The sequence below is a fragment of the Vespula pensylvanica genome, chromosome 18 (assembly GCF_014466175.1).
Source record: "Vespula pensylvanica isolate Volc-1 chromosome 18, ASM1446617v1, whole genome shotgun sequence".
Taxonomy (NCBI): Eukaryota; Metazoa; Arthropoda; class Insecta; order Hymenoptera; family Vespidae; genus Vespula; species Vespula pensylvanica.
In genome coordinates, this window is record NC_057702.1 from 1,659,568 (window position 1) to 1,687,556 (window position 27,989).

The following is a 27,989-nucleotide window of genomic DNA, read 5'->3' on the forward strand; positions in this document are numbered from 1 at the left end:
TTTCTCTGGAAAATAATAACGAGCTATTGCACCATTATCATTAAAGAGATAATCATATCGACGTTTTAATTCGATATAATGTCGAACATTTTGTTATATAAAATATATCATATTATAATTATTCATTTACATTTTATAATAAGCGTAGTTTTCATTTATCTAATTGTACAAATCTTAACGAAACTTTACACGGACCTTTTTCATTCCGAATTTTCTTTCTATGGATTTACTTGAATGATGCAATATTCTTTTACGAATTCGTAAGAATGTAAAAAAAAGAAGGTATCTCAATAAAATTTGCATAAAAAATGAATTTTAATAAGATTTGAAATTGATAGCAATATTTTATTTATTACGATATTTTACAATATTTTATTGATTATATATTTTATTTTATTATGGTATTCATATTCCCAGCTTTTGAATAATTTCTATATTTTATGAGCGTTAACATTGTAATAATAATACTGTAAAGACATATCACACTCGGTTATCGTGTTATCGTTTGCGAGTTGTGTACTCGATCTTTGCTTCGGACGTACTAAATTAAAATTCACTTTTTAAATGCCTTTTTTAAATTGGTCAGACTCTTTTATGGGACACGACAATAACCATAAAGTAAATTTATATTTTCACTGACGCAACATGCAGTTATTTTATTTTAACAAATAAGGATAGATTTGAAAGCTGCTTAGACATTCAATTCCCAAATCTGTGTGTTTATAGCACGTATATCACGAAATGTTATCTAAACAATATTCTACGATCGACGATTGTTTACTCGTAGCTTTCTTAAATTGTTTCTATTATTTGCACATACTTCAATGAACAATTGCACTTTCATTGTTTGTATTTTCAATTTTTTACAAATTGCATTCCGGAAACTGAACAGAAGTTTTCAAAAATATACAAATCAAGCGTCCTTTACGAAAAGTTGTTACTTTGATATAACCGAGCCACGCAGACATGCATGTAAAATGACTGAAGGCCTTATGCCATATAAATGTAGAAATCTAAAAGAAACAAAAGAAGATAAACTTCAAGGTTAGAAAAAGAAAATGAGAAAGAGAAAAATAAATTCTTCGATACTTGGAATTATGAACGTACCATTTGCATCTGTTCATTCATTGGTCGATAAATTGGATGATGTTAGCTAACATGCTATATGTCCTAATATTCAAAACATGTTTATGTTACGAATAATTAATGTGCGATTTTTGTTCTAATTTATAATAAGCACATTGGTAACAATTCTTTTATTTTTCTCTTTCGCTTTCGTTTAAATAATAATTCCTACAATATATACTTGCTTTCTGTTGTAATCAAAAAAGATTTCTTTTTCAAATTAACTCGTTTATCGGAAGATGCTCGAAGAGATGATGTTATATTACTAAGATTCTACGTAATTATGTATCTTACGTCATTATAATTCACACATAAATGTGCCATGTGCTTTGATAGAAGATGATCATTATAATTAATAAATAAGCATTACTTGCTTATTATAGAGTATCAATATTTCACAATAAGTATTTGCTGTATCATGCTAGTATCAAATGGAAACAACTCATTAAAATATCAATCGTATAGAGATATATTCGGGGATTTTTTTTCTTTTACTTTTTTAAGATTTTGTTCTTTATTAAATAAATTTTGTTGTGTACGCATAAAATGGACAAAACTTTAAGGAGAAATTAGGGTTCTTTGGTAACGTTGTCGCAATACTGATGTAAGTTCAATATTTAATAGTTCTGTACACAGACGATCGATAGATCGATAAGAAATAGATAAGAAATTTTCTTATTAATGATTTTGTATTCATTTGTTCGCGGAGTTGATTAATAATTCGTTTATTTTTTTTTCTAATTCTTCTTATCAAATCATCAATAATCGTTAATTTCAGACAGATTTAAACATATTTATAGATTAATTTGCTATGTTGGGGTTTCATACCATTTATTTAGTTGAATTCAAAAAAATCCCCGAGTAAGAAAAAGGAAGAAATAAAAAAGGTATACAAATGACAAAACAATTTAGTCAATGAAATATAAATGAGAATAGAGTTGTATAATACCTTGATATCGAGCGGTAATTTAACAGATAATTTTTTTATCGTACGTTACTCTAAAACATAATAAAGCAGAGAGATCTCTCATCTTCCAAGAGTTATAATTAACTCGTCGTTAAAAAATCATGAGTGCATATGAAATCATCGGATTCAATTTCCGCTGGATCAGCTCAGAATATTGTAGTTACACGTGTCTAGAATTAGCCGGCGGAAGAACAAACGATAGTGTACATAAAACCATTCATTCCTGAGCTTATCTTTATCGACAACTCTATGATAATTCGATTCTTATCGAATTAAAGAATTTCACAAATAAATCTGAAAAATATGAAACTATGAATATAAATACCGTTTAAAAGAATTACACACACACGAGCGCGCAAAAAACATGAAGTTATTTTATAATAGAAACTTACCGTAAGGTTATATACTTTGCGTAGTTATATATTTATTTTATATAATTGCACGGGGAACTTTGAAATCTTAGAAACTCCAAATCGCTTCGATCGCAACAAGGATGAATAATAACGGATATTAAGAAGTTTCAGAAGCCACATTCGTTCCCTTACCTTCAAGAACATGATGAAATATTATCATTTTAATTTCAACAGGATAATGCTCTTATTCATACTGTATCATCTATAAAAAGAAAAAGAAAAGAAAAATCTATCTAAAAATGAAGTGAACTACACATATCATTTTGTCCACTACAGTATTGATAACACGTTGATAAGATATTATTTTCTTCACATAATCCTTTGCATAAAATCGGTCATCTAAGGCAACAAGAGATACCAGCTTTCTGAAAATAAAGATGTCTTTTTAAAAAGAAATAATAAAAGAATATTTTTCGATATATATCAATATCGTTTTCATAGATGCTTCGAGTGCATTTACAGGAAGTCGAGATCTTTGATCTCCTTAAACGTTTAGCAAGCAACGATAAAAGTGCCAACGAATGTAACAAAGATACGTATCGTCTTTCGTAAAAAGCATAGACACGGACAAGTATAGATATGTTAATAAAAAAAAAAAAAGAAAAAGAAAAAGGACATTTTTATCTTGGATAAAAATATTACAACAAAAGCAACGTAAACTCGCACAGCGAGGGTACATTTTTATATTAACGTATAGGTGAGAGAAAAAATAGAAGTTAGCGACGTCTCTCTCTCGATCCATCTATTTCAGCAAAATTATAAAATTAACATTTAAAAATTATAAATAGAACGTATAGAACGATTGACCGAAATAGAAGAACAAGTACACACATACAGTATTTTGATCATAAATAAAAATATTATTTCTGATCAAGATATATTATTTCTGATCAAAAAGCATCTATTAACTCGCTAATAAATATGTCTGTTTTGACTTTCTAATCAATGATATAATATATGTACATATACGTATATTTGTACATTACATTAGTCACTTACAAATTTCTTAATATGCGATATCCGATACAATACTAATTTTAAATTATAAAGAAGTTTCTTTTATATCTCAAAGAAAACAAATATTTGCAAGAAGATTTTCTCTTTTGAGAAGAGGTAAGAGAGATAAACTATCTCGTATTTCTCTGCTCTTTCTTTTTTTATATTTGAGGAAGAAAAGAAGAGGAACGCGAAAGAAAAGATAGAAAAATGATAAGGAAAGAAAAAGATGAAACTACTCGAATCAAAAGTTCAGCGACCCTTGACACTGTCTTGCGTAGCAATGAACGACACAAGAGAGGTAAAGTAAATGCTTACGAGGGAAGAGACAAGAGGGGAGAAAGTGGAAAGCCCGTTGTGAGTCCAAAGACAGCAAGAAAGAGAAAGAGGGAAGGAGAAGGAGATAGAGTGAAGGAAGGAGGGAGAGAGAGAGAAAGAGATGTGTTTGCCTCAACCTTGACCTCTGACAATCCTCGTATCCCACTCAAGCTCTCGCCCTCGAAAGATCTCTCGACTCTTTTCTCCTCCTACTTTTGCGAAAAGAACTGAGCGAGAGCGAGAGAGAGAGAGAGAGAAAGAGAGAGAGAGAGAGAGAGAGAAAGAGGGAGAAAGAGGGAGAGGGAGAGGGAGAGAAAGAGAGGGAGAGAGAGAGAACTCTGGACGACTTTTGCATGTGAGAAGGCGCCGACTGGATCGATTTCCAATGACGGAAGCAGTTGCTGGAAATAGACGAAGAGAAAAGAGAGGTACCTAAATAATTGAAGGAGCCTCTGACCCACGTTCCCAAAAAACACTCGTTCAATTCATCATTCTGTAAGGGGCAAGCGATACGATGCAATAATTCTTATTTCTTATCAATCGATCGATCTTCACACATCTCTATTATTTTTTCTTTAATTTTCCCTTCTCTCTCTCTCTCTCTCTCTCTCTCTCTCTCCCTCTCTCTCTCTCTCTTCGTTTCTCTTTCTCTTATAAAAAATACAGAAATTTCGAAGAATCCATGTTTCATTTCGTTCCTTGGGAATTTTCCTTATACTAGATGGAAATATTAATCGAATGATTTTATTAATCTCTTATACTAGGAAACTTCCTTCGGTATCGTGTATACAAGATTAAAATATTTGATTAGTAATATTTTTCTAGTAAATCTTTTGAAGGAGTTTACGTTACAAAACAATTCTATGATATATTTAAGTAATGTAGTTTCATGTATGTGTGTACGTAGTGACATCGATCGGATGGAACAATGTGTAGGTATAGATATTAAAACGATAGTATATTACTTCCTTTTTTGTTGAAAAAGCATCTCCCTTTTTTAAAAAATAGATAAGAGCCTAAAGAATAGATAAAAAGCTCGCACGCGCGTTATCATTTGTCTTAAACGATCTTACGCAGAATACTCCTCTTTCGCACGATGACTAATCCTTACGTCACGTATCTATATAAAACATTACGCACATTTAATTGAAATTAATATTCCATTTATTTTTATCTATAAAAGAAAGCGATAACTAAAGAATATCGATCGACATAACTATATGTAAAAAAAAAAGAACAAACTTTACTACTGCGACATGTAAAACTAGTAAATTGCAATCGTGTAAAATGTATAAGAAAATGACATAGTATGTGTAAAGACGTTTCTTTGTAATAGTATTAAATGCAAGTATTTTTTATCTTCGAATCGACGTCAATTTGTAAAAATAAGAAAAAGAAACAGAATGAATAGATGATTAGAAAAACAACTAACTTGAATTATAGTCAGACCAGCATCCTCCACTTTGTTAGATGTCACTTTTTAGTGACTTATGTAATATACTGGTCGATAATGAAATTATTATCGACACTAATGGTAAAGCATTCGGTATGTAACATTTTGTATTAACGATGGATCGCAGTCGGTGATTTGCTATGGGATAATGTAATTTCTTTTATCGACGGATTTCAGTTGGTAATTTTCATATAGTTGCGTGATATATCCTCGAGAAGTCGCAATCAGTAACTTCCTACATAATTCCTCTTCATCGAACATTCAGAGATCATCGATTAGTTTTTTCTTCGTATCAGCTCGTTACAAACTTATAATCCATATTTTTAGACGGAGTATTTTAGTCTGTAATAAGAATATATAATGATTTTAATTAGGAAGTAGAAATTATTTAAAAAAATAATTCGTATAGAAAAAAATAAGAGAGAAGAGAGAAATTTATCCATGATTATATTTTACTTTGATGTTTCCCAAAAGATCACTTATAGAATAAGTAAATCTTCCTTGTTATTCACATTCACAGTGGTCTACAGGATATCATCAATTCGAGCAACAACGTGATAGGAATTCTTTTCATTTTCTAGCACAAAATGCAAATAGATTCGTCTTGTAAAACATACTTTACGTATCGTGCATTTAGAAACCTGATATAAGAAAATTGTTCGTTAATAAAAAATAGGTTTATTATAAATGAACATTAATATGCAAATATGTCTTTCTTATGAAATAGGCTGTACTATATCTTATTCATAAATTTAAGATGAAGTCATCGTTAAAAAATAAAGAAGCAAGAAACCAGTTACTAAAGAAACAGTTTCGTTATTGTACTTTTGAAATTAGTTTTAAGATGAAAAATTAAAAAATTCGTCAATTATTGGCCGATACAACGAAAACTTTTGATTTCTTTCTTTTCTTTTTAATAAAATATTATCAACAATATTTTCTTTTTGACCTGCCGTTAATAGATATCGAAGGGTATCATAAATATAATATACATATTATTTGAATTTTACCTCTGAACAAAGCACTCTCTCGTTACCATGCAACGCAAGTGTTTCCTGACACAAGCACGCTACCGTTCGATGTAAACTAACTTCTTTGTCACGTCTTTCATGGTTTCAATGATCTCGTTGTTGTTGTACGAATAAATATTTCATTCATTGAAAAATTGCAATTCACAATTGTGCAAACAAAAATAAGTCGTACCGTAACAAGTCGCAATATTAACAATGAGTTGATTCTGCAGCAATTTTTTTCTCCGCAATACTATAATTAATATAAAAAAAGAAACATTAAACGATGAATGAAAAATCCAAATAATCATACAAATATCGAACTTAAATACATCTATTATGTATACGAAGAATTTCCAAATATTTAATATGATTATTAAATATTTTATTTACTTTCTATTAAACCAAATCCAAGACGTCAATACGCTAATCCAAACTTCTAATCTGAATCTTATACTTTCGACGTTCTTCGTATTTTTAATGATTTCAAAATTTTTTAAATTTTAAGGATTCATTTGCAATAATGTTTATACGAAAGCAAAAATAAATATTTTGAATATTGTTTGAATCATAACAGAAGTTGAAATATTGTCTACCGAGGAATAAACAAAAATTCAAGGAACGAATATTTTTATCATATTTTTTATGTTTATATTTACATATATGTATATATAGACGCTATATATAAGAGATGTTAATCAAAATAAAAATATTTATACTTACATGTATATATATATATATATTGTATATATGTGTGTGTGCCTTTTAAAATTATTACAATTAAAGCGAGAAAAGAAAGGCAGAAATTTTTTTTTTCTATACTTCAACGACAACCTTCGATTAGTTAGTGCAGTGGTGGTAAAATCAAGGTCTTTGATACATCCCAGTTCTTCTTAGTCAGGTAGTATTCCAGTAAGCAATATTTTCATCAGATAGTTAAATACTTCTCTCAGGAGAGGACAACAAGTCATTTGACACATTATTATCTGTAATCGTGTATCGACTAAATCAATTCTTTCCCTTATAATTTTGAAATGATTAGCCAACCTTTGTGTACCCTTTTCTTCTATCTTCTCTGTTATGAATCATACACCTCAGTATCATCGCAAAAGACCTTTCTGGACAATCCATTGAATCTTCAACTTTATCGGACAATTCGTCGTGGAATTTACGACATCTTTGGTATGTATGTTTTATTCAAATATTATTTTGAGATTGCTAAATTGTGTAGAAAATTTCATTGTGCACATTTCTGCAGTGTTTGGTTTCATACTCGTAAGAATGACGCTTCCTGAAATATGAAAAAAAAATGTGTTAGAACAAGTGTAACGCGATGAACCTGTCTACGATCATAAAATTAACTTGAGAATCATATCTTTTCTTTGCAAGACAATGAGAGATATTTTCAGAAATTTTTCATAATTTGAGAAATGAACTGTTATCAATTCATATTACTCCGATATGTGCTTTAAGATCCTTGGATATTTTAAATCAATATTTTTTCATTTTCAGTCTTTTCGTTAAACATTCATTACGAATTCTGCATTATTAATAATTTTTTATCTTATGTATACAGGTGATCACACAATGTACTCTCATAATATTTATGTATTATTTCTAATAATTCTACGAAACGCGCATGTGCGCGCGTGTGCGTGCATATAGAAGTAGATTTTTTAATCGTTTGACAATTTACAGGTCGTACGAGTATCTCGGAAAGAGCTCTGCGAAGGGCCAAAAATTTATATAAAATACAAGAACCAATTCCACAAAACGTTTCTTTCCCATGCGATGTCAAAGGTAAAGCAAAAAGCGTTACCACTTTGTTTCTAATCATTTCAGCAGATTGTGTAAAAACTATATAATAAAATGACAGATAATTAGAGCGATGTCAAAATATTCCTCTCATTTTTCAATAAGAAAAACAGTAAGGACCTTCTTCGTATTAAATGTTCAATCATTTAAGGCTGGAGATCGAGTGAAACGCCAACGAGTGTTCACCGTTTGAAACCAGGTGACATAGATATCATTGCATCAATGGGTGATTCATTGTCAGCTGGAACAGGAATTTTTGCAGAGTCTTTTTTACACCTTTTTATTGATAACAGAGGAGTTTCTGCAGCTGGTGGTGGTCAAAATACATGGAGAGAGTATATGACCCTGCCTAACATACTCAAAGTAATATAAAGATTTATTCTTCTTTCTCTTTTTATTAAAATCATCATCGATAATGTCAAAGATGACTATAAACTCGTTAATTATATCTTTGTGTATAATTCATTTCTCTTCGGTAGGAATTCAATCCGAATTTATATGGTTACTCTTCAGGAGATTACTCCACATTAGAGAAAGGATCGAAATTCAATGTTGCCGAAGCCGGAGCTGTATCAAGCGATATGCCTTATATGGCAACGATACTTATAAAGAGAATGAAAAATGATCCTAAAGTGAATATGCAAAAGCATTGGAAGGTGTTATTATGTTTGTTATTTTTATTTCCTTACTTTTATTTTTGATCTTCGTCTTTCAAATTACCTGCTGTACTTGAAATATCTTTTCTTAGTTATTGTGTTATATTACATCATATTATATATTACTATTGTCGTTGACTATTATTGTAATATTGTACTTACTTCGTCTTGTTTTTTTCTTTCTCTTTTTAGCACATCTCTTTGATGATAGGTTCCAACGATTTTTGTTTGTTTTTTTGCACGAAGCCTTCGTTACCGGAAATATTGCAAAATCACGAACGGGATATCGTTGAAACTTTAAGAATACTTCGTGACAATATACCAAGAGTATTCGTATCTCTTATTCCTCCGCCACAATTGAAAGTACTCGTGAAAAATCTTATCGAAGGAGAACCGTCCATTTGGTGCGATATATTAACAGACCTAGAATGTCCTTGTTTGTTTGGTTTAAGATATCGTGACAAAATACAAGAATATTATGATGCTATAAAAAGGTCAGTTCCTCAGTCTCTCTCTTTCTCCCCCAATTTCTACCAATCTGCAAATGTGTTATCTGTATATGAACGTATGTATCTTTAATTAATTGTTCACTTAGATGGCAAGATATTGATATCAAGATAAGCAACTATTCCGAGTTTCAAAAAGATGATTTCGTGGTGGTAGCACAACCAATCTTGACAAACCTTGATATATTCATAAATAATAATTACTTCGACGAAACTTATCTAACTATTGATTGTTTCCACATCTCGCAAAAAGCGAATTCTTTATGTAAGTAAAAACATTTTTCAATTCGATATAATGTAATCATTCAAACGTTGAAACGAATAAAAAGAGTCGTTAAGTATAGATTATAAGATATGAGATTAAAAGAAAAAAAAAGAAGTTCTAAGTCTTACGTCTGATTATACGTATACTTTCGTTTTTATTACTACTGGATTTGCATACATCTTCAATGAATGTTGCATACTTGTTGATTCTCAACTTTGCTCATTTACCTATTAGCAACTTGTAAACTAAAGAAATAGATATTTAATTGATTTACTGCAAAGGACATCATATGCGTCACAATAGAAAAAGAAGAGAAAGAAAAAGAAAAAATATGCAGAAGTAATACATTTCTAGATTGTAGCAATCCTTGCAAAGATGTTACGTGACGTTAACTACTATGGTTTAAAAAGTTTTCTTTGTCTTTTATTAAAAATATTCGAATAATTTTATAAAGCTTTTGTAAGCATTTTTATTCGGTATATTCCTTAATTTTAACGATCCTTTGACACTCAATCGCTTAAATGAATGATTTGAAAGTTGGATATGGTATTATAAAGAAAGTACCTTGATCCTCAATATGTTATCGTGACAGAATTAACGAAGAGAATAACTTTCTATTTTTATTTTTCAGATGCTAATGCTCTTTGGAATAGTTTGCTTCTACCTTACGAGGAGAAACCAACTACTATTGAACAGAATTTATTTACTATACTTTGTCCTACTAAGAAACGTCCATATTTAGTTACTTATGCTAATACAAAATTCAGTGAAAATTCCGAATAAAAAATATACGATAGTAATTAAATAACATTAAGCTCATAAACTTTCTTACCAAAAAATATTTACTTCCGATGATATTTTATCATATTGTTTTGTTGATTCAGATTTATTCGAAGTGCCATAATCTTCAATAACGATCTCATTATCATTATAGAAAATGTAATATATATTACTGCTAAGTCAAATAAAAGAGTTTAATTATATTTTCGTTTTTCTTTTTCCGATTGTCTTCCTTTCCTGATACCCCTTATCTTTTCACTTGGACTAAAAAGAAAAGAAAGAAAAAAGCAAACATTACATTAACGAAGAATTAAATATTTATTTAAATATTATCTTTCTATAATGACATAGGCAGAAAAAGAAAATATATTTGTTCTTGAAAAAAAAAAAAAAAGAAGAAAAAAAATTTCGTTATGCGATTTAAAAAAAATTGTACGAGTATAGTATAAGCTAAAATATGTTTCTTAATATCTTAAATGACTTGTCGTTAGATGAATTTCAAAGTCATCGACTCATAGAAAAAAATAAACAGATACATAGACAAATGGAAAGAGAAATAAATAGAAAAATTGAGAGAGAGAGAGAGAGAGAGAGAGAGAGAGAGAGAGAGAGAGAGAGAGAAAAGAGAGTGGGAAAAGAGGAAAGAGAGGGAAAGAAAGAGGGAAAGAAGGGGGAGAGAGAGGGAGACAGAGAATATCTTTCTCTCGCATTTACTTACGTGTATCAGGTCTTCGCTCTAACTGAATATAAAAGAAGACTAAGTGGGCCTACGAATAAATTTGACAAGAAAGATGGTGAAGGAAAGTCTCGTTGGTAAATAAAAGAAGAAGTCCTCCTTCTCTACGATTTCATTCATGCTCAGTATTATTTCCAACGTACGCAAGGTCGGTGTATTCGTGTTGATTTAAGAAATAGATAAACGTCATTGTTAATATACATTGTAATTATGTCGGTATAATTAATGTCAATAAAATGTACTGGTCTGCAACAAAATTGAAGTGTTTGCATCATTATTTGTTTTTTATCGTTGATCAATGTTCAATGTAACACATCAAGGCCGAGAAGTAGTAAATGTATTCATCATTTAAAAAAATGAATGTGCTAATTCAATATGAAGATATTGCGGAAGAAATTCGTAGTAGGAATCGTAATAACTTATAAACATTATTATGTTAATTAGCTATGGAAAAATAAATTCAAAGAGAATTATGAATACATTTGATTAAAAATCTTCTATTATTATCTTTCTTATTTTAATATTATTTGTAAGAAAGATCTTTAGTGATTAATAATATATATACATATTGTTCAAAGTGTATCTTTAACAAAATTTCTTATCAGTGAAAAAAGGAACATTAAAAATTGGTGAACGATGAAAGTTAAAAAAACGATTTTACTGTTCGTCCTTCAAATAACTGTTGTTATTCAAGCTGTTACTTTCACGGATGTGTTATTAAATCTTCTCAAATCCAGTAGGGTGAGTAATTTTTTAATATCGTTTCAATGATTTCTGTTTTGTTTCTATTTATATCAAATTAATATTCATTACAAAAAGAAAGAAAATAATTTTTAAATAATTCGAACACTCAAATGGAAATCGAACGATCTCAAAACGGAAAATACTAGAACGATTTAAAAAATATACAGCTTATTTTTATTTTTTCATTTTAAAATGTGTTATTTCTTATATATTATAAAATAGAAAAAAAAAGAAATTAACTTGATATCGAAGGTATGTGCGTAGAAATAATATGTAAAATAATAGAAATAATTTGTAAAGTTAAATGCGTGAATCTAGCTTTCGAATGAACAAGAGAAAATAATGAAGAAAAAAAAAAGAAGAACTGACAACGAGAAATAGACAAAAAATCTCTTAATATACGGAAGAGTCTTCTTATTTTTTTTTTTTTTTTTAGTAGAAAAGAAATACCCAAAACGAATAAATCTAGCATCGATTTTGATCTTTCTTCCTGTTAAAAGTTTTAATGTCGTCTTAATATTAATTATTTGACTATTTCCATAGTAATTTTAATATTATTTTTACTATTACGTTGTTATATATATATATATATATTATAATATATACATCGTATATTATATATTTATACATGTATAAACTTGCTGATAGCCAGAACTTTCTTCTTCGCTTGTATCACCTTTCGTAGTCGTCTCACTAAATTATTTGTATGCAACGGTATTTAAGTCGAGACGGGCCGTAGTAAAATGCTAATGAAAGAAAGCAAAAGTGTCAACGTGACGAGACTCCACAAAAAACAGTATCTTGAACGATCACGAAAAAGCTTGACGAAAGTATTTACAAATATAGCGAGTGATATCGAAGAAAATTTTTATATACAACATATGTATATACATGTAATATTTTTTACTCTTATGTTCTATAAATATTCATATTTATATATGAATATAATAAATATAATATAAATATATATATATAATTAAATATATATTATATATAATTTAAAGAATAAATCATGTATGATATATTTCGTTGAAAAAGTACTGAAAAAACAAAACAAAAAAATTAAGGAAACAAATTAGTTATTCCTGTAGATTTGTTTTCATAAAGGTTTCACGATTACGCTATACATATATACGTAAGAGGGACAAAATATCGTTCAAGAAATTATTGCATCACAATTCTTACGTTTCATTTCGAGCAATTCTATTTTCTCATTCCCTTTTGAATTACTCTAGAACGTGACTCGTTTCGTTTATTCCAGAATAAAAATACCATAAGTCATTAAATGCATTTTCCCGAGTAAATAACTCTTATAATATGGACGAGTAGAGATATCTTACTTGTTTGGAATTTTCACTCGTCTTTTTAATATTTTCCAAGATTATTCTTCTTCTCTTTTCTCTTCTTGTAGGAAGATTTCAATAGTAATGGTATAGTTTATCCAATGATCTTCGATGGAGTACGAAGGCAACCAACCATACCAGAGACGGTATCGTTTCCTTGTAACACTCGTTTCGGCAGGTTCGCTAAATAATAATAGAAAAAAAAAGAAGAAAACCTTGAGACTCAACAGATCGGATGTTTATTTTCATTCATAGGTCACCTTACGTACCGGAGAATGTTCATAGACTAAGACCGGGTGATATTGACGTAATAGGTGGTCTCGGTGATTCTCTTGTAGCTGGAAGTGGAGCTTTGGAAGAATTTGCGATTGGAGCTTTTATTGAAGCACGTGGTGTTAGCTGGTGCATAGGTGGCCAAGATAATTGGCGAAGATTTTTGACATTACCGAATTTACTGAAGGTATCATTGTATTCAGAATTCATTATTAATCTATGGAACAATAAATACGCGTATTATTTAATAAATGAAAATATGAAAAATTTAATTTCCATGGGACGGACCAAAAGTTCTTGGCTAATTTTAAAAATCATTTTCAAATAAAATTATGAATTTAACTGGATCTATTAAATGAACCTACATATACGTACATTTTTATTATGAAGACGCTATAAAGATTTGGTTTTTTATAGACTTGTTATAAATTAGAAGTCCATTTTATTTTCGTTGCAGCAGATAAAGAGAATTTAATTGTTTCTTCTTTTCTAATTTGACAACAGGTATTCAATCCAAATCTAACTGGGTACTCGACCGGTACAGGCGAATTTATTTCATCAAAAGCGAGATTAAATATCGCTTTTCCTGTAGCAGCTACCGAAGATGCCATAAAACAAGCAAGAATTCTCGTGCAAAGAATAAGAAATGATCCTAGGATTAATTTTACCAAACACTGGAAGGTGTTAATTAGATTTATTAAAAATTTGATTATTATCCGATATTAAAATGAATGAAAATTAATTTAAAACTCGAGTGATATTACCTAAAAAAAATTTTATTGCAGTTGATCACTATTTTCTTCGGTGCAAATGATATTTGTTCGGCTCAATGTTACAATCCTGAACAATTTTCACCACTACGTCATGCTTTTCATTTAAGAAAAGTTTTGGACTACCTCAAAATGACATTACCTCGTACACTCGTTAACCTAATTCCTACAATAGGTGATATAAAAATCCATAAATATAAATAGCTATATAATAGAAATATATACAGGATGATTCAGAACTCTAAGAAATTACACCTTCTTTTTTTTAATCGAGATTAACAAAAAAAGATATTGAAGAAAAGAAATGAATGGTTTAAATATTCTAGATAATAATTTTTTCTCAAGTACAATAATGTAGGTGCACTTTGCAATTGCACTATTTTTTTTTAATGGAAATCTTCCTTTTTCTTGCATATATTTAATTCTCTCGTTATTTTACGTATAAAAGTATTAGAGTAACACGATTAGAGAATGATTAGTTTGTGAGATATTTTGAAAAAATATTTTTATCGGAGGATGACTTTTTATTTGAATCAATCTGTATAATGATAATTAATAATTACTTGTGTTTATACGTACAGATGTTACGGTTTCTCTCAGAGTTCGAAAAAGTCCTATGTGTACTATATTACATCCACTTTATTGTGCTTGTATGCATCAAGGATATAGACCAGACATCACGGCCTCGAGAATGGCAATGATGTATCAGGAAGCAGCCGAAACTTTGATCAATTCTGGAAGGTATAATTATTATCATTATTTTATTTACTATTAATTTCGATAAATTCAAAAGCAATATAAATAAATATTTCTTATAGGTATGATCATTCGCAGGAATTCACGGTAGTATTGCAACCATTTATGAAACTATTTAATGCTCCAAATGCCGATCCCAGTAGAGCAACGCCGATCGACCCTAATTTGGTCACATACGATTGTTTCCACTTTAGTCAAAATGGTCATGCACTTGGTAAAAAATTATAATCTATAGTACTGCGATCGATATTTCTATTTTAAACGACTTATTTCCCGCAAATATGAAAAAAATGATTTTACGACTTTTTTTTTTATAAATAATGTTTCTCCATATCTCTAAAAATAACAAAGGTATTTAAGGTGATCACAGTTATTGCACTGTATGAACTATCTATGATATTTTTGTCTTTAATAAATATATCTTGAATATAGATTTTTCCAAGCATGATGTATAAAGGGTTGCATGTCGTTAGGAGTACAAAAAATTTTACAATACCGATAGTCGTAATATATTCATCTTTATCGACATGTCAAGTTTATTATACATGTCGATAAAGATGTTTCTTCTTAATTTATACATTATAGTAATTTTCATAAAAAAAAAAATATTATAACATAAAAGTAAAGTATTAAGAGTATTAAAAGTATTAAACTTATAATATGTATATATATATATATTTCATGTCAATACATGATTACGATGACATCTATATTACCGACCAAGTACGATATAATTGTATGAAAATTGCATAGTTTCAGGCGATCATTTTTCATTATTAAAAGCTATTCCTAAGTATAAAAAAAAATCATAACAATTATAATATATACTCAATTATATAAATATGCAATGATTTTGAAATAATTTTTACAATTTCCTAGGTGCTAATCTTCTTTGGAATAATATGTTCGAACCAGTAGGAAATAAAACAGAGAAAGGATTACCTAGAATATTAGAAAGGATTCAATGTCCTACAAAAAGAGCACCCTATATATTCACAAATGTAAATTCAATGATATTTCAACGAACAGGATATCAAGATGGAATTATACCGAGATAATGAAAAAAGTATAAAATGACATTAACATTTGAAAATGATGATGGTATACCGTATTCACAACAGCTGTGATTAATATAAAACAATTATTATAACAATTATTGTAAATATTATAACTATAATATAAACGATTAAATTAATCACGTTAGACGATCTTACAGTTTACACACCTTAACCTTGATTCAGAAAATAAAATAATGAAATAAAAATTGTCGAGTTAAGAAGAGGACGTTTGATCGCTATTACGAAACTAAGATCTATCAAGTCGAGCCAATAAATTATTACGAAAGGTAATGATTGAAGAACTTGACCTTGCTTTTATAGAAAGGTGGAGTGATTATTTGAAAGCGATCGAGGTTGAATCGAAAAAATGTATTTGTATCATTGACTCTCGCTATAAATCTATTCGATGCTTTTCCATTTGATAGAACAATTTTAAATCCCACGAGAAACTATTGAACTAATTTGAATAAGTAGGACACAAACGACAGATAATGACGAATTAATATTTAATTATCAGATACTTAAGTCACGGAAGTGTCAAACGAAAGATCAAAAACAATTTTTTCGAATGTATATTTTATCAATCAAATCAAAGACAAAGAAATATAATGAAATTTCCTATAGTGCAAAAAATAAATGTTGAGTTTTTCTTAACGCAAAGATTTGTCAGATATTCCTTGTTATCTGGCTGCTAATATTAGAATTGCTTGTATACTCTGTACATTTATATATATATATTTTTTATTTAAATATATACATACATACGCATATTCTATTATCTATGTAAACAACTTCTAGTACTGTGGTTTGACTTGTCTTTTTATTTGTTCTTTTTTTTTCTAAGTTTAGTATTGTAATCCAGACACATTCTAGACACAACTTAGAACGCAAAATATAATTTATCACGTGTCATTAATAATAATAATCAGTCTATGATAAAATTACGTAATCTAATGAAAGAAAGAAAAAAGGAACGAGTTAAAGTGAAAAGAAAATGAAAAAAATAAATCGTACATAGAAACACATCGTATTTAATCATGAACGATAGTCATCGTGTCGTCAATATAATTGCAAATCTGTATAACGCAAAAGATTATTACACGTGCGAATTATCGAGTTCCCGAATGGTCATTGAATATTAACAAACTCATTATGCTCTCTCTACGCTTTACCAACAACTAGTATGACAGGCCCTCAATTTATGGTAGCATGATAAAATTATAAAAGATATTCCAGACGGCAAACGTTGGCCGTAAATTTTTTCATAGATATGTACACGGCCGCGAAAATATCATAACGAAAATATCAAACTCTTATCAAACAATTATTAATTAAATTATGACCGTGATTACACCAGTAGATCATTACCGGAAGAATATTTATAGTACGAAGTGATATATCAAACAAATTAATCCAATTATATCACTATCTTCTTATATACTTCATACACGTGTATGTAATTTATATACAGAGTGGATCAGAAGTTCTTAGGATTGTAGTTTTACAATCTAAAAAAAAAAAAAAAAAAAAAAAGAAAGAAATTAATCTAAAAGAAAAGAGTAACTGATTTTTAATATAAATTAATATAATCTAGAAACTTTTGGCACAGCCTGTAGATATATATATAAATGGCTCTTAATTTGATATTTATATCAATATAAGAAAAAAATAAAGAAAAAAATGAAGCGTTCATGTATTCTACAACCATAAACGAATATACAACATATTTTTCAATGTGTTTTAATGTACCGTTAAAGGAACTTTGAACGTTTTTTTATTTCTTTTTTTTTTGAACATATTTTAACATACAGAATATACGTCTAATTCTCATCATCTAATCCTCAATTTTATGGGATTCAATGATGATGATGATGATGATGATGATGATGATGATGATATACGTATATATAAATATAAGTATTTGTTCACTCTAAACAGGTCGACCATTAAATCGGGTCCCTGTACTTTTCCAGAAACTATTCAACTGCATATACACGCTTCGATCGTTCTCATGGTACCGTCGATGCGTAAACTTTTGCTTACTCTACACATAATCAATGTTCCATTATATCCCCTCTTTTCCTAATACACACACACACACACAAGTTTTCTTTAGTAAAATATTCCTACGTTAGAGTAGATAGATTATACAAAGAAGAAGAAGTAGGTCGATCGACTTACTTGCGTACTACATACACAGATAAATACACACATACGTCATTTGAATAGTTCACCTATCATTAATTTTGTTGAACGTGACACAATATACTATTTACATCGATTCACATGAATATTAAAAACAAAGAAAAAAGAAAAAGGAAGGAAAAAAAGATATCGCGTATTACACTCGACGAGTAATTCAATCGACGATACCTCGGAATCGATACGATTTCTTACGAAGAATTTATTACTTGATATATGTATATATGTATGTAGGTGTAAAGCAGAAAAAGATTAGATTCGAAACTACAATACGTAGATAGAAAAGTTGATTATCGAATTTCTTATCGTCATCGACTTTAGTAACAATCCATGTCGTGCGAGACATGTCACGAAAGAAAACAGAATATGTAGTTATATGTTTATGAAAGAGATATGGATATGTGTTAGACTAATTACGAACACTCGACCCTATCGATTTCGTCGTCGTCGTCGTCTTCGTTTTCTTCCTTTAAGCCAACTCGTGCAGGGTACGACAGTCCTTTTTAAATACAAACACCCATACATAAATGTATCGCTTCAATGGTAGATTATACTCCTCGTGCTTTATGTAGTCTTATCTTTCCAAAGGAAGTATACATACATTATTGGTTAAGATTAGAACGGAAAAAAAATAAACAAAAATGATTGATCTATTTACGTTGAGAAGTGTCAATGCACTGTCTTAGATATATATATATATATATATATATATATATATATATATATATATGGATACACGCACACAAGTATACAAACGCCTTTTTTTATAACAGGACGGGATCAAAGAAAAGAAAGTCTACACCTCTCTTTGCTTTTTTTCTTTGTTTTTCAATTAATTGCACATCTCTGTTTGTATTAATGTTAAAGTACAAAAGTAAATGATATATAACAATAAATAAAAAGAGTATAATGAATGAAAAAAGAAAAGTATTGCTGAATGAAGAGAGTGAAGAAAAATTGACAACTAATACTGCCTCTTGACTAGTAAACTTAATTCTTCTAAATTCTTCGCAGTTTGATTTATGATATGATCATCGTAATAACATTATCTCTCTTAGATTCTAAAAAGAGATAATTTATAATATGGCACGAAGAATAATGAGGCTTAACGAATAATATAAATAAGCACGAATATGGCGTGATTAAAGCGTGAACAATATTGCTAACTATGTAGAAATCAAAAGAATAGAACGGATGAAAATCGATCGATTCAATTCTTCCTTTCGTTGGTTTCAACATCTTCGTCTTCATCTTTTCATCGTTGTTTCTCTTCTGATTCTTCTTAACAGCAAAGCATTCCTGAGAATCCAAGCAGAAAAAAATAACAGATTTGTCTTCTTTTTTCTTCTACTCGATTCGCTCGTTCACTTTCGTTCTTTTCCAAGATGATTGCCAGTTAAAAAAAAGAAACGTAAAAGGAAGTTATACTTCTTTTTTGATCTTTCAGAGCACATTAGAAAGTTACTTTGCTTTGGTCTCCATTTAAAAGAAAACTCTCTTACGATCAAAGTTGATGAAAAAGAAAGAGAATTTGAGAAAATAGAGAGAGGAATGATAATATCGAGTGTGAACGTTCGAAATGATCGTCTTTCATCTCGATTGATTTCCATTCACTTTCTACCCCACTGTAGAATCCCTCTGTGAGAGTGATTAGATTCGTTCCAAGATCGATTGCTACTTTTACTCGTACTACTTCCAGAACTCGATACACTTTCCGATCTTCTGATCGGCTTCCTCGTTGGATCCAAAAGACGATCCAACACTTGTCTGATCGTACTGTGTTTACGATTGAATGGATTGGTATACATCTTCTTTGAGATTTCTCTTCTACGTTCTCGTAAGAGATAATATAACAATGAAAACTTGGAGTTTTCTTTTCTTCTTGAGAAAATCGTCGGAATTATTGACACTTATCACTTTCCGACAAATTAAAAGATTCGGTATTTCTATTACCGAACACTAGAAAGATATTTATAATAACTGAAGACAACTAATGTTTCATTTAAAGAAAATGAAAAGAAACGTGTTAGAGATCTGTATTGTACACAGAATCGACAACCGTACGTCTCTCTTCCTTTCTTGCGAATAACTGCTGGGACGTGTCGCGTCGGTTTTATAGAGGAGAGTAGCTCGATGACCTTCGGACGTCTTCGTTGAACGTCGAGTCGCCTTCGGAGCTGCTAACCATCTAAAATACACCTGCAGGTGCATCTCATCGTAATCCTCTTTCCACGACTGTTCGATGCTGATCTCTTCTTCTTCTTCTTCTTCTTTCTTACGTTCCTCTTAATTTTTTTCACTACTATCTTTCACATATAACGAATATAACAAAGAAAGTAAATGTCTAAAATGAGAGAAAAATGAAAACAATATCAAGATTTACTTATCGTATCCTCTTTGATCAACGATCTTTTCATATCCTATCCTAATACGAAAATGTTATTTTACTATCGCTATCTCGATTGTGTCATTCAATTTGCATTCGAAGAACTTTATTGATAATAACGATGAAATATAAGAAAAATTCACTTTTTTATGGTTTGACTTGAGAATGAGATAACTAATATAGTAACGGAAAAATAACAGGAAAGATTTCAAAGTTAGAAAGTCATATATTTTAAGAAAAATTATTGAAATTTTCCTTGAATATTTTTCTCTTCCTTATTGTGAGTCCTAGTAATTATTCAAAGCGTATAAATAAGTTTAGAAACAACGGCGATATTGTATAAAGTGTAAATACGAATAGGAGAATACCGTTCGTCTCTCAGAGACTTGGTAAACAGACTTCGTAAAAATTTATGAAATTCAATCTCTGACGAAGTCCAAACCTCGATAGTGCAGGTGTTAAGGTGAACGGTTCTCTCTCTCTCTCCCTTTCTATTTCTCTTCTCTTTCTCGTGGGGAAAACCACGAGTCTGGAGCACATTCTCTTTCCAAGATCGAATGAAAACCACGACCTTGTCGAGATCTCCCGTCGTTTTTTCTTCTTTTTATTTTTTATTTCCTTCCAATATATACATACATATACATGTATATGCATTAAGGAGTTATTCTTCCATCGTCATTTCATTCTCACCTAACTGATCATCAGAACCATCGAGAATACCAGATAGATTTCACGTCACTCAACACATCGTTACTTGCGATCGTTGTACATACTCTTTAATTCAATCCTTTTCTTTTTTATTTTTTTTTTTGCTTTTTTTGTAACTACACCTCATCGTGTTTGCATATGATTATTCAAACGTTTCTATCATTTCCGCAAACAGAAGGTTGTTCGTTTGAATTTCGTGTTTTTCGTATCGATTCCGAGAACTGGTCCGTTCCTTTAGTGAAAAAAAAAATTCCACTACTTTTGAGCGTTTTAATTCGCAAGTATATGTAAGTTTACGCAATCAATTCGATCCGAAAAATGCCTACGAAGAATCGAGCCAATTAAATAATCAAAGAAATTCCCATTAATTAAAGACACACTCTAAATGGGAACCACGTCATTGGTCGACTCTAACGAGCTTTCGCTCTTAAACGATATAATAACTGGATCCCTATCCTCTTCCTTCCTTCCTTCCTCCCTTCTTCTATTAAGTAATCCCTCATTCGACGGGCAATTAGAATCTATCGTGACAGGACAAGGACAGGGACGGCATTCTAATAATTAGATCGAAACTATATCATTTTGACATTTTACAGGGTGGGCCAAAAGTATCCAGGTGATTTTAAAAATAAATTATTCTTTTTCAAGACCTTTTAAAGTTACAGTCATACTCGTGGTTTCATAATTCCAAAAAAAAAAAAAAAAAACGTAGCCTAAAGAGTTTCGAAAAAGAGTAAGTGACTTTTAAAATCATCAAGAAACTTTTGGATTCGTCTAAGAACTTGTCGGACCTTCCTTATTACTTTAAGAAAGAAAATTACGAAGAATTTTCATTGTCGTACAAGCCGGAAATGCAGAAAATAGTATTATCGATGATATCGATTGAAAAATAAAAAAGTTAAATATATAAATAGATAAGTTGTTACATATATGACATAGATATCGATTTTTTGCAAAATCTTGGATTTTTACTCGAGACTCTTCTCGATATACATAAATAGAAACAAAATTTTTCCGTAGATAACAGTTCCTATTTAATTTTTCTCTTGTAAGAGTTCGTCTTTGATCTTTAAAAAAGAAACTAGATTATAATTGCGTGATTTTCTAGCATAGTTGCCTTATATAAAGCGCTTTCCCAATGTTATCGGATCCGTTGTGCAATTATTACTATTATGTACGATGACGATTAAGATTGGTTAAATGCATTCCATCGATCCATAGAAAGAGAAAAATAAATATTAAACATTTCTATGTATTTCTTTATCACACGAACTTTGGCCTTTGCAATCTTTCATTATGCTAGACTAATCATCAGTTTCTCTAAAAAATATGAAAACTATTATAGATTAAACTGGACACACACAATCTACGTTATATTTTTTGTTCTTATATTATGATTTTTATATCTCCTTTTTTTTGTTTCCAATCCAGAGATTTAAAAAAAAAACCGCAAATATATTCATAATGTCATCATATTTATTTATAATAAGATTTTAATGATAAAATAAATCATTTCCAATTGTCATATGATATATCATAAATTATTAAAGTTATAACAATTTACAATATTTTTATGTATTATAAATGATAATTGAACTTTTATAATTATGATATATCTATATCGTCTATTATATATATATATATATATATATATATAAATAATTATTACAATTTTTTTTCCCGTTTTAAGTTCTGCGACGTTCCGCATTTCTGACCAAGTTTTTATTTAGCGAGATGATGATGAACGTAATTAAATTACAGCATTTAGATCGTTATAAATGATTGCGCAGACTCGTCCGCATAAAGCAGAGGAAAGTCTCGCCTACGAAGGTCATGGTCCAAGAACGCGTTGTACACGTTTATTTTATTTACCATTGCTTCATCCATCTGTCCGAGTGAATGAAGTCCAAACGTTTTTATGTATGTATACACGTATTATATATATATAATATGAACGATAATATTCTCGAATTCGCAAATAAGAATAATTAATTACTATTTGATTTGCACACGTTCCTCAGACGAATTAATGACTGATAGGCTAGACGAGATTAGAAACGCGTTTTTTAATTTCTATTACTCATTTTATTTTTATATTTCTTAAGATATACGATCATTAATAAATTACCAAAGAAAAAAAGAAGAAAGAAAAAATAAAGGATAAATTTTGAAAACGATATAAAATTCGTCCGAAGAAAGCAGCTTTCTTTCACTTGATATCGTGAATGTTTTCTACAGAATGAAAGTAGGAGATTTTTTAGTCGTAAGTTATACGTATTCTAAAGAGACCTAATCTATCAAATCAAAGAAATACAAAATGGAAGAGAAACTTTAAATTATATATAGATATCCCTTAAAGATTATAATCTTTAGAGATTTTTCAATTCGCAATATCTTATAGTGACTAATATAAAGATTAAATCCAATCATTAAAAGAGATAAGATACAGCGTTACTTCAGAAATTGTCGGACTTTTCAATCATAAGAAAAAGGAAATCATGAGATATCGATGATCGTGAATGAAATTTTCTTTTAAAAAAGATAAACAGAAAGAGGTGAATATTTTTTTTCTAGCGAATCTTCTTTCTTTCTTTTTATTATTATTATTATTACTTTCCCCAGCAGGTATAAAACATATGGTAATTTTGTTAACTTATTGAAATTTTTTTCTCTGAAAATTCTAAGGTTTTATTATAGGCGCGAAAAGTTTGCAATACGTTTGAATAACGCTCTTTCTGTCTCTATCTCTCTCTCCCCCTCTCTTTAAGTTCCTTCGTAAAGTTCTTGGGTAAAAAAAATGTCTCGCGAATCGGTCCGATGTCAATCGACGCATTATATTCCTATTGACCCTCATAATCGCGTTCATTGGTTTAATAGGTTCCGCAGATGGAGAGGATAGTGCTTGTTCTCGCGCTTCTTGAACGTGAACAATAGGAAAGATGATGATCGATTAGACGTCGTATCGTCATTGCATGTATGATGCTAAAAATAATATTAGAAAAATAAAATATAACATTTATTTAGTTTCCTAATCGAGATTCTTTGCCATAATTTAAATGCATGGTAAATATTTTAAATACATTTCGAGATAATGGGACATCGATTTAAGATGTGTCTACTGTGAATTTTTTTTCTTTCTTTTTCCTCTTTTTTTTTTTTCTTTAAACGAAAAGTAAATAATTGTTTTATTTTAACCGGAAAGGATGAATCAATGAAAATAGATAAAATCGATGCTGTGTAAATCTAACGAGAGAGAGAGAGAGAGAGAGAGAGAGAGAGAGAGAGAGAGAGAGAGAGAGAGAGAGAAACTAAAATTCTACTCTCAGAAGTGTCTAGTCAATAGATAATTTATGCACATATATATGTATGTACTTAAAAAAGTATATATGTCATAAGAAGAAAATTTCAAAACAAAGTACTAGAGATAATTAAAATCATGAGGCTTGGAAGAAAAAAAAAAGAAGAACGATTATATAATAACGATATGGTTTCATTAGATGATTGAACTTATATCCAAAAGTTTCATCAAAACATTCAAAACATTTTTTAAATCGCGTGTTATTCTGTCATTACATGTATATAACGATAACAATTCCATATACGTACTTAGATCCTTTTTTGCAAGGATCGATAACACTTTAATCGTTTGACGTGTAATTTTCTTAGGAAGAATCCGAGGTTGTGAGCTCACGGATAAACAAAACCAGTCATACGAAAAAGGTAGACCCCCTTTAAACCGGTCTTTTCTTTAACCTGAACGAAAAAGTCAAGATGGAGAGAGAGAAAGAGAAAAAGAAACTTTAGTGACGCACGCCATTCGATACAGCTATTCACTCGAATGCGTTCTGACGTCGAAGAAGCGTTTAAAATATGCGCGCATACTTTTTACGATTATTATTTATGGCTCTATAAGAAAAATCTTATATCGCATTTGACGAAAATCAAATAAAAAGAGAACCAAAAAACGTTTGGAGTTTGCCAATCGTATACAACAGATGATAATAATTTTATATAAAAATAAATTTCAATAAAACTTGTTCGACGAGGACTCCTTGATCGCACGCAAATTAATTTTGTCATATTTTTTTATAGATGAAAGATATCTATCAGAGAATTCGCTATTCATATCCCTGATAATATACCTTATTTTTATTAAGAAATATGGTTTTAGTCTCATTAATGTCAAAGAAAAAATACAGGTTGCGCCAAAATACGATTTGTGTTAGATTTCTAATTTCACCATTTAAAAAAGAAACGGAAAAAAAGCAAACGATAAATCAGCTAGAAAAACGTCTCGGAAAAAAGAAATTTTTTAAATCACCTAGGAACTTTTGATCCTTCTTGTATTACAACATAAATCGGCGAAATGTTTGACGAAAAGAAAAAAGTATCGAGTGTGACTCGACAAAATTTGTCAACCCAATTTAATACGAATTATTTCATTTGCCATAAAAATATATATATATATAAAAAAAAAGAAATAAGTTGTAGTAAGGAGTACCTGTGTAAATGTTCTAGAAGATAAGAAACTTCTTCTTTGAGGAACGTTTCCATTAGAGCTCGCTTTTGCAAACAGGAAAATGTACCTTTGCGATTATAGCATGTTTCTCCTTTCGAAGATTATATGATACACCATGAAATATTTCACTGCGTCGATCGTTCGAAGGCTTCCAGTTCAAGGACGAAACGTATGTACTTTCACCGAAAGTCTGAAGACGGCCTTCTAAGGGCTGTTGGGTCTTTGACCTGGCAAGAAGCAACAGCAGACGGGTTGACCGAAAGATCGTCAGTTCGAAGTGATCGTAAAGATCTCTGAAAATGAGAAAAAAAATTAGATACAGAAATATATAACATGTAAATGATACAGAAAGAAGATATGCGTAACTCGATAGCGATAATGTGCAAAATTTTTAATATAATTAGCTTTGGAAGAACATAATTTCATCGTTTTCGTCTCAAATAGACGTATATAGGATCGGCCAAAAGTTCTTAGAATAATTTTTAAAAACAATTACTCTTTCTCGAAATTTTTTAGGTTAGTTTATTTTCTTTTTTCGGATTGTAAAATTACAAGCCTAAAAAATCTCGAAAAAAGAATAATTGATTTGTAACACGATTTAGATACTTTCGGCCGATCCTGTATACGTATGTATTTGACCTTGATTATACGTAAAAAAGATCGAGTTTTATTACTTAAAATAAAAGAATTAAGAACAATCAGAGATTTTCCCAAATTTCAAATTGTTCTACTTAAATAAAGATAAGAATTTATGATTAATGGGGTCACCAGCAAATAAATATGTTTGTGTTAACTTTCTTTATAATTTAGACGATCGTAAGATTGATTTCTAGGCCAATGGTATACGAGCTGCGTTTCAAGATACATCTAATGCCATTGATAATCATTTTAACTTGCATAAGAGTGTGCGTAGTGTCAAAACAAACTGCAAGTTGTTGTCAATAGAACGATTATTATTATATAGTCACAATAACGTCATTGAAATATCATACGAAGAGAAACATATTAATTGCAGGAAAATGATATTACTTACGAGTTTACTTATCAATAACGCTTTACGGTCACGAACTTTCATTCTATTTTACGCGCTTGCTTTTACCAGATACGTACTTCATTATTATTATTCTTTCGATCGGTTAAATTAAACTTTCTTAAAACATATACTTAAGCATATGTTCCTAAATCGATATCGCAATACTTCGAAAACTTTCAAGCATCGATTTATTCGTCAAAAAAAGAAAGAAAGAAGAAGAATAAACGAAGTATACATAACCTTCATTATTGAAGGATCTTGATTGATTCGCTAAATGTTCAGATATAATAACGAGATTATTTCATTGTCAGTAATAAGAGGAGAGATATTATTGCTTACGAAATATTCCTACATAGAGGTTATAGTTTTATAATTTTAACGAATAAATATAATACGTACGCACATTTTTCGTTCTTTCTTCTTTTCTTTCTTTTTTTTTTTTTGCATTTATCAATGGTAAATACTTTTCTGGTACTTAAAAAAGCATCGACGTAGATTAATATAGACATTGATACTTGACATATTTCGAAAAGAAAAAACATCCGACTGGATACCGGTCTCGCTTTTTTTTTTTTTACTCTAAAATACGTACCTTCAAAAAAGTTGACTCATAAATCATATTTTTCGTTGGGATAAGAAACTTTCTTATTTTCTTTGGTCTATCTGCGGTTGTGATTTCATCTATACGTATAGAAGGACATGCCCAAAGGCAAATCACACACAATAGGACTTCCTATCGTGTGGCCTTGAATTGATCTCAATCGAACAACAAAATAATCAAACGTATTAATGATTGAATATGATTTAAAAAGAATAAATTTTAGATGTGAAAGAGTATATAAGAAGAACGTACAAATGTAATCTGCTGTTCTCAATGCTGTTGTTTATAAATTGCTCGTCTCATTGTAAATCTTCCTTACGAATGACGACATTCCCTCATCGATATTTTCTTTTTTCTTCAGAATAAACGTTAAAAGTTATATATATATTAAGTATATAAATAATTAATGAGGATTTGAAATACTAATGAAAAACTTTTACCCGGAATTGTATGCTTCTGTAATATTACATTAGATATTACAGAAATAAATAAATAATGAGCTTGCACAAACGAATACTATCGAACAATTCAAACGAAACAAAAGACAGTTATTACC

The 27,989-nt window shown here is 29.8% G+C and overlaps 2 protein-coding genes and 3 long non-coding RNA genes across 10 annotated transcripts; 2 read left to right on the plus strand and 3 right to left on the minus strand.

The window, feature by feature from the left end:
- Positions 1–1,310: 1,310 nt before the first annotated feature.
- On the minus strand, positions 1,311–7,019 carry LOC122635463. Of its 3 annotated transcripts, XR_006328675.1 has the most exons (7): positions 6,676–6,805; positions 6,283–6,535; positions 5,729–5,913; positions 5,252–5,614; positions 2,485–2,870; positions 2,075–2,386; positions 1,311–1,546 (listed from the first exon to the last, which is right to left on the minus strand). It is a non-coding gene; the product is annotated as an uncharacterized LOC122635463 (long non-coding RNA). The 3 variants fall into 3 exon arrangements; XR_006328676.1 differs by lacking the exon at positions 6,676–6,805 and adding an exon at positions 7,006–7,019 and having other exon boundaries at positions 1,311–2,386; XR_006328674.1 differs by having other exon boundaries at positions 1,311–2,386; positions 6,676–6,807.
- Positions 7,020–7,081: 62 nt separating this feature from the next.
- Positions 7,082–10,507, plus strand: LOC122635459 (phospholipase B1, membrane-associated-like). The gene is made up of 7 exons (XM_043825707.1): positions 7,082–7,464; positions 7,981–8,082; positions 8,249–8,460; positions 8,577–8,753; positions 8,946–9,247; positions 9,349–9,524; positions 10,156–10,507. The coding sequence occupies exons 1-7, from the start codon at positions 7,317–7,319 to the stop codon at positions 10,305–10,307; spliced, it is 1,269 nt and encodes a 422-aa protein (XP_043681642.1). The 5' UTR covers positions 7,082–7,316; the 3' UTR covers positions 10,308–10,507.
- On the minus strand, positions 8,713–11,162 carry LOC122635465. Of its 2 annotated transcripts, none has more exons than XR_006328680.1 (4): positions 11,023–11,162; positions 10,357–10,568; positions 8,916–9,176; positions 8,713–8,820 (listed from the first exon to the last, which is right to left on the minus strand). It is a non-coding gene; the product is annotated as an uncharacterized LOC122635465 (long non-coding RNA). The 2 variants fall into 2 exon arrangements; XR_006328679.1 differs by having other exon boundaries at positions 8,747–8,825.
- On the plus strand, positions 11,029–16,697 carry LOC122635460 (phospholipase B1, membrane-associated-like). 2 transcript variants are annotated; one of them, XM_043825709.1, is made up of 8 exons: positions 11,029–11,117; positions 13,196–13,305; positions 13,383–13,587; positions 13,905–14,081; positions 14,186–14,345; positions 14,752–14,911; positions 14,989–15,140; positions 15,806–16,697. In XM_043825709.1, exons 2-8 carry the CDS (start codon positions 13,229–13,231, stop codon positions 15,982–15,984), a joined length of 1,110 nt encoding a protein of 369 aa, XP_043681644.1. In that variant the 5' UTR covers positions 11,029–11,117; positions 13,196–13,228; the 3' UTR covers positions 15,985–16,697. The 2 variants fall into 2 exon arrangements, with proteins under 2 accessions (XP_043681644.1, XP_043681643.1); XM_043825708.1 differs by lacking the exon at positions 11,029–11,117 and adding an exon at positions 11,620–11,781.
- Positions 13,182–27,854, minus strand: LOC122635464. 2 transcript variants are annotated; one of them, XR_006328677.1, is made up of 8 exons: positions 27,686–27,854; positions 27,425–27,588; positions 25,782–26,092; positions 14,750–14,904; positions 14,165–14,336; positions 13,776–14,074; positions 13,397–13,617; positions 13,182–13,310 (listed from the first exon to the last, which is right to left on the minus strand). It is a non-coding gene; the product is annotated as an uncharacterized LOC122635464 (long non-coding RNA). The 2 variants fall into 2 exon arrangements; XR_006328678.1 differs by lacking the exons at positions 27,425–27,588; positions 27,686–27,854 and adding an exon at positions 27,232–27,273.
- Between the last annotated feature and the right edge of the window lie 135 nt (positions 27,855–27,989).

Excerpts from the sequence above, each read along its gene's own strand:
- LOC122635460 (XM_043825708.1), top strand. The coding sequence starts at position 11,677 with ATGAAAGTTAAAAAAACGATTTTACTGTTCGTCCTTCAAATAACTGTT. Across the intron at positions 14,346-14,751 it reads TAACCTAATTCCTACAATAG|ATGTTACGGTTTCTCTCAGA; the intron begins GTGATATAAAAA and ends TTATACGTACAG. Across the intron at positions 15,141-15,805 it reads TCAAAATGGTCATGCACTTG|GTGCTAATCTTCTTTGGAAT; the intron begins GTAAAAAATTAT and ends ACAATTTCCTAG.
- LOC122635459 (XM_043825707.1), top strand. The coding sequence starts at position 7,317 with ATGATTAGCCAACCTTTGTGTACCCTTTTCTTCTATCTTCTCTGTTAT. Across the intron at positions 8,461-8,576 it reads CCCTGCCTAACATACTCAAA|GAATTCAATCCGAATTTATA; the intron begins GTAATATAAAGA and ends TCTCTTCGGTAG. Across the intron at positions 9,248-9,348 it reads TATTATGATGCTATAAAAAG|ATGGCAAGATATTGATATCA; the intron begins GTCAGTTCCTCA and ends TTGTTCACTTAG.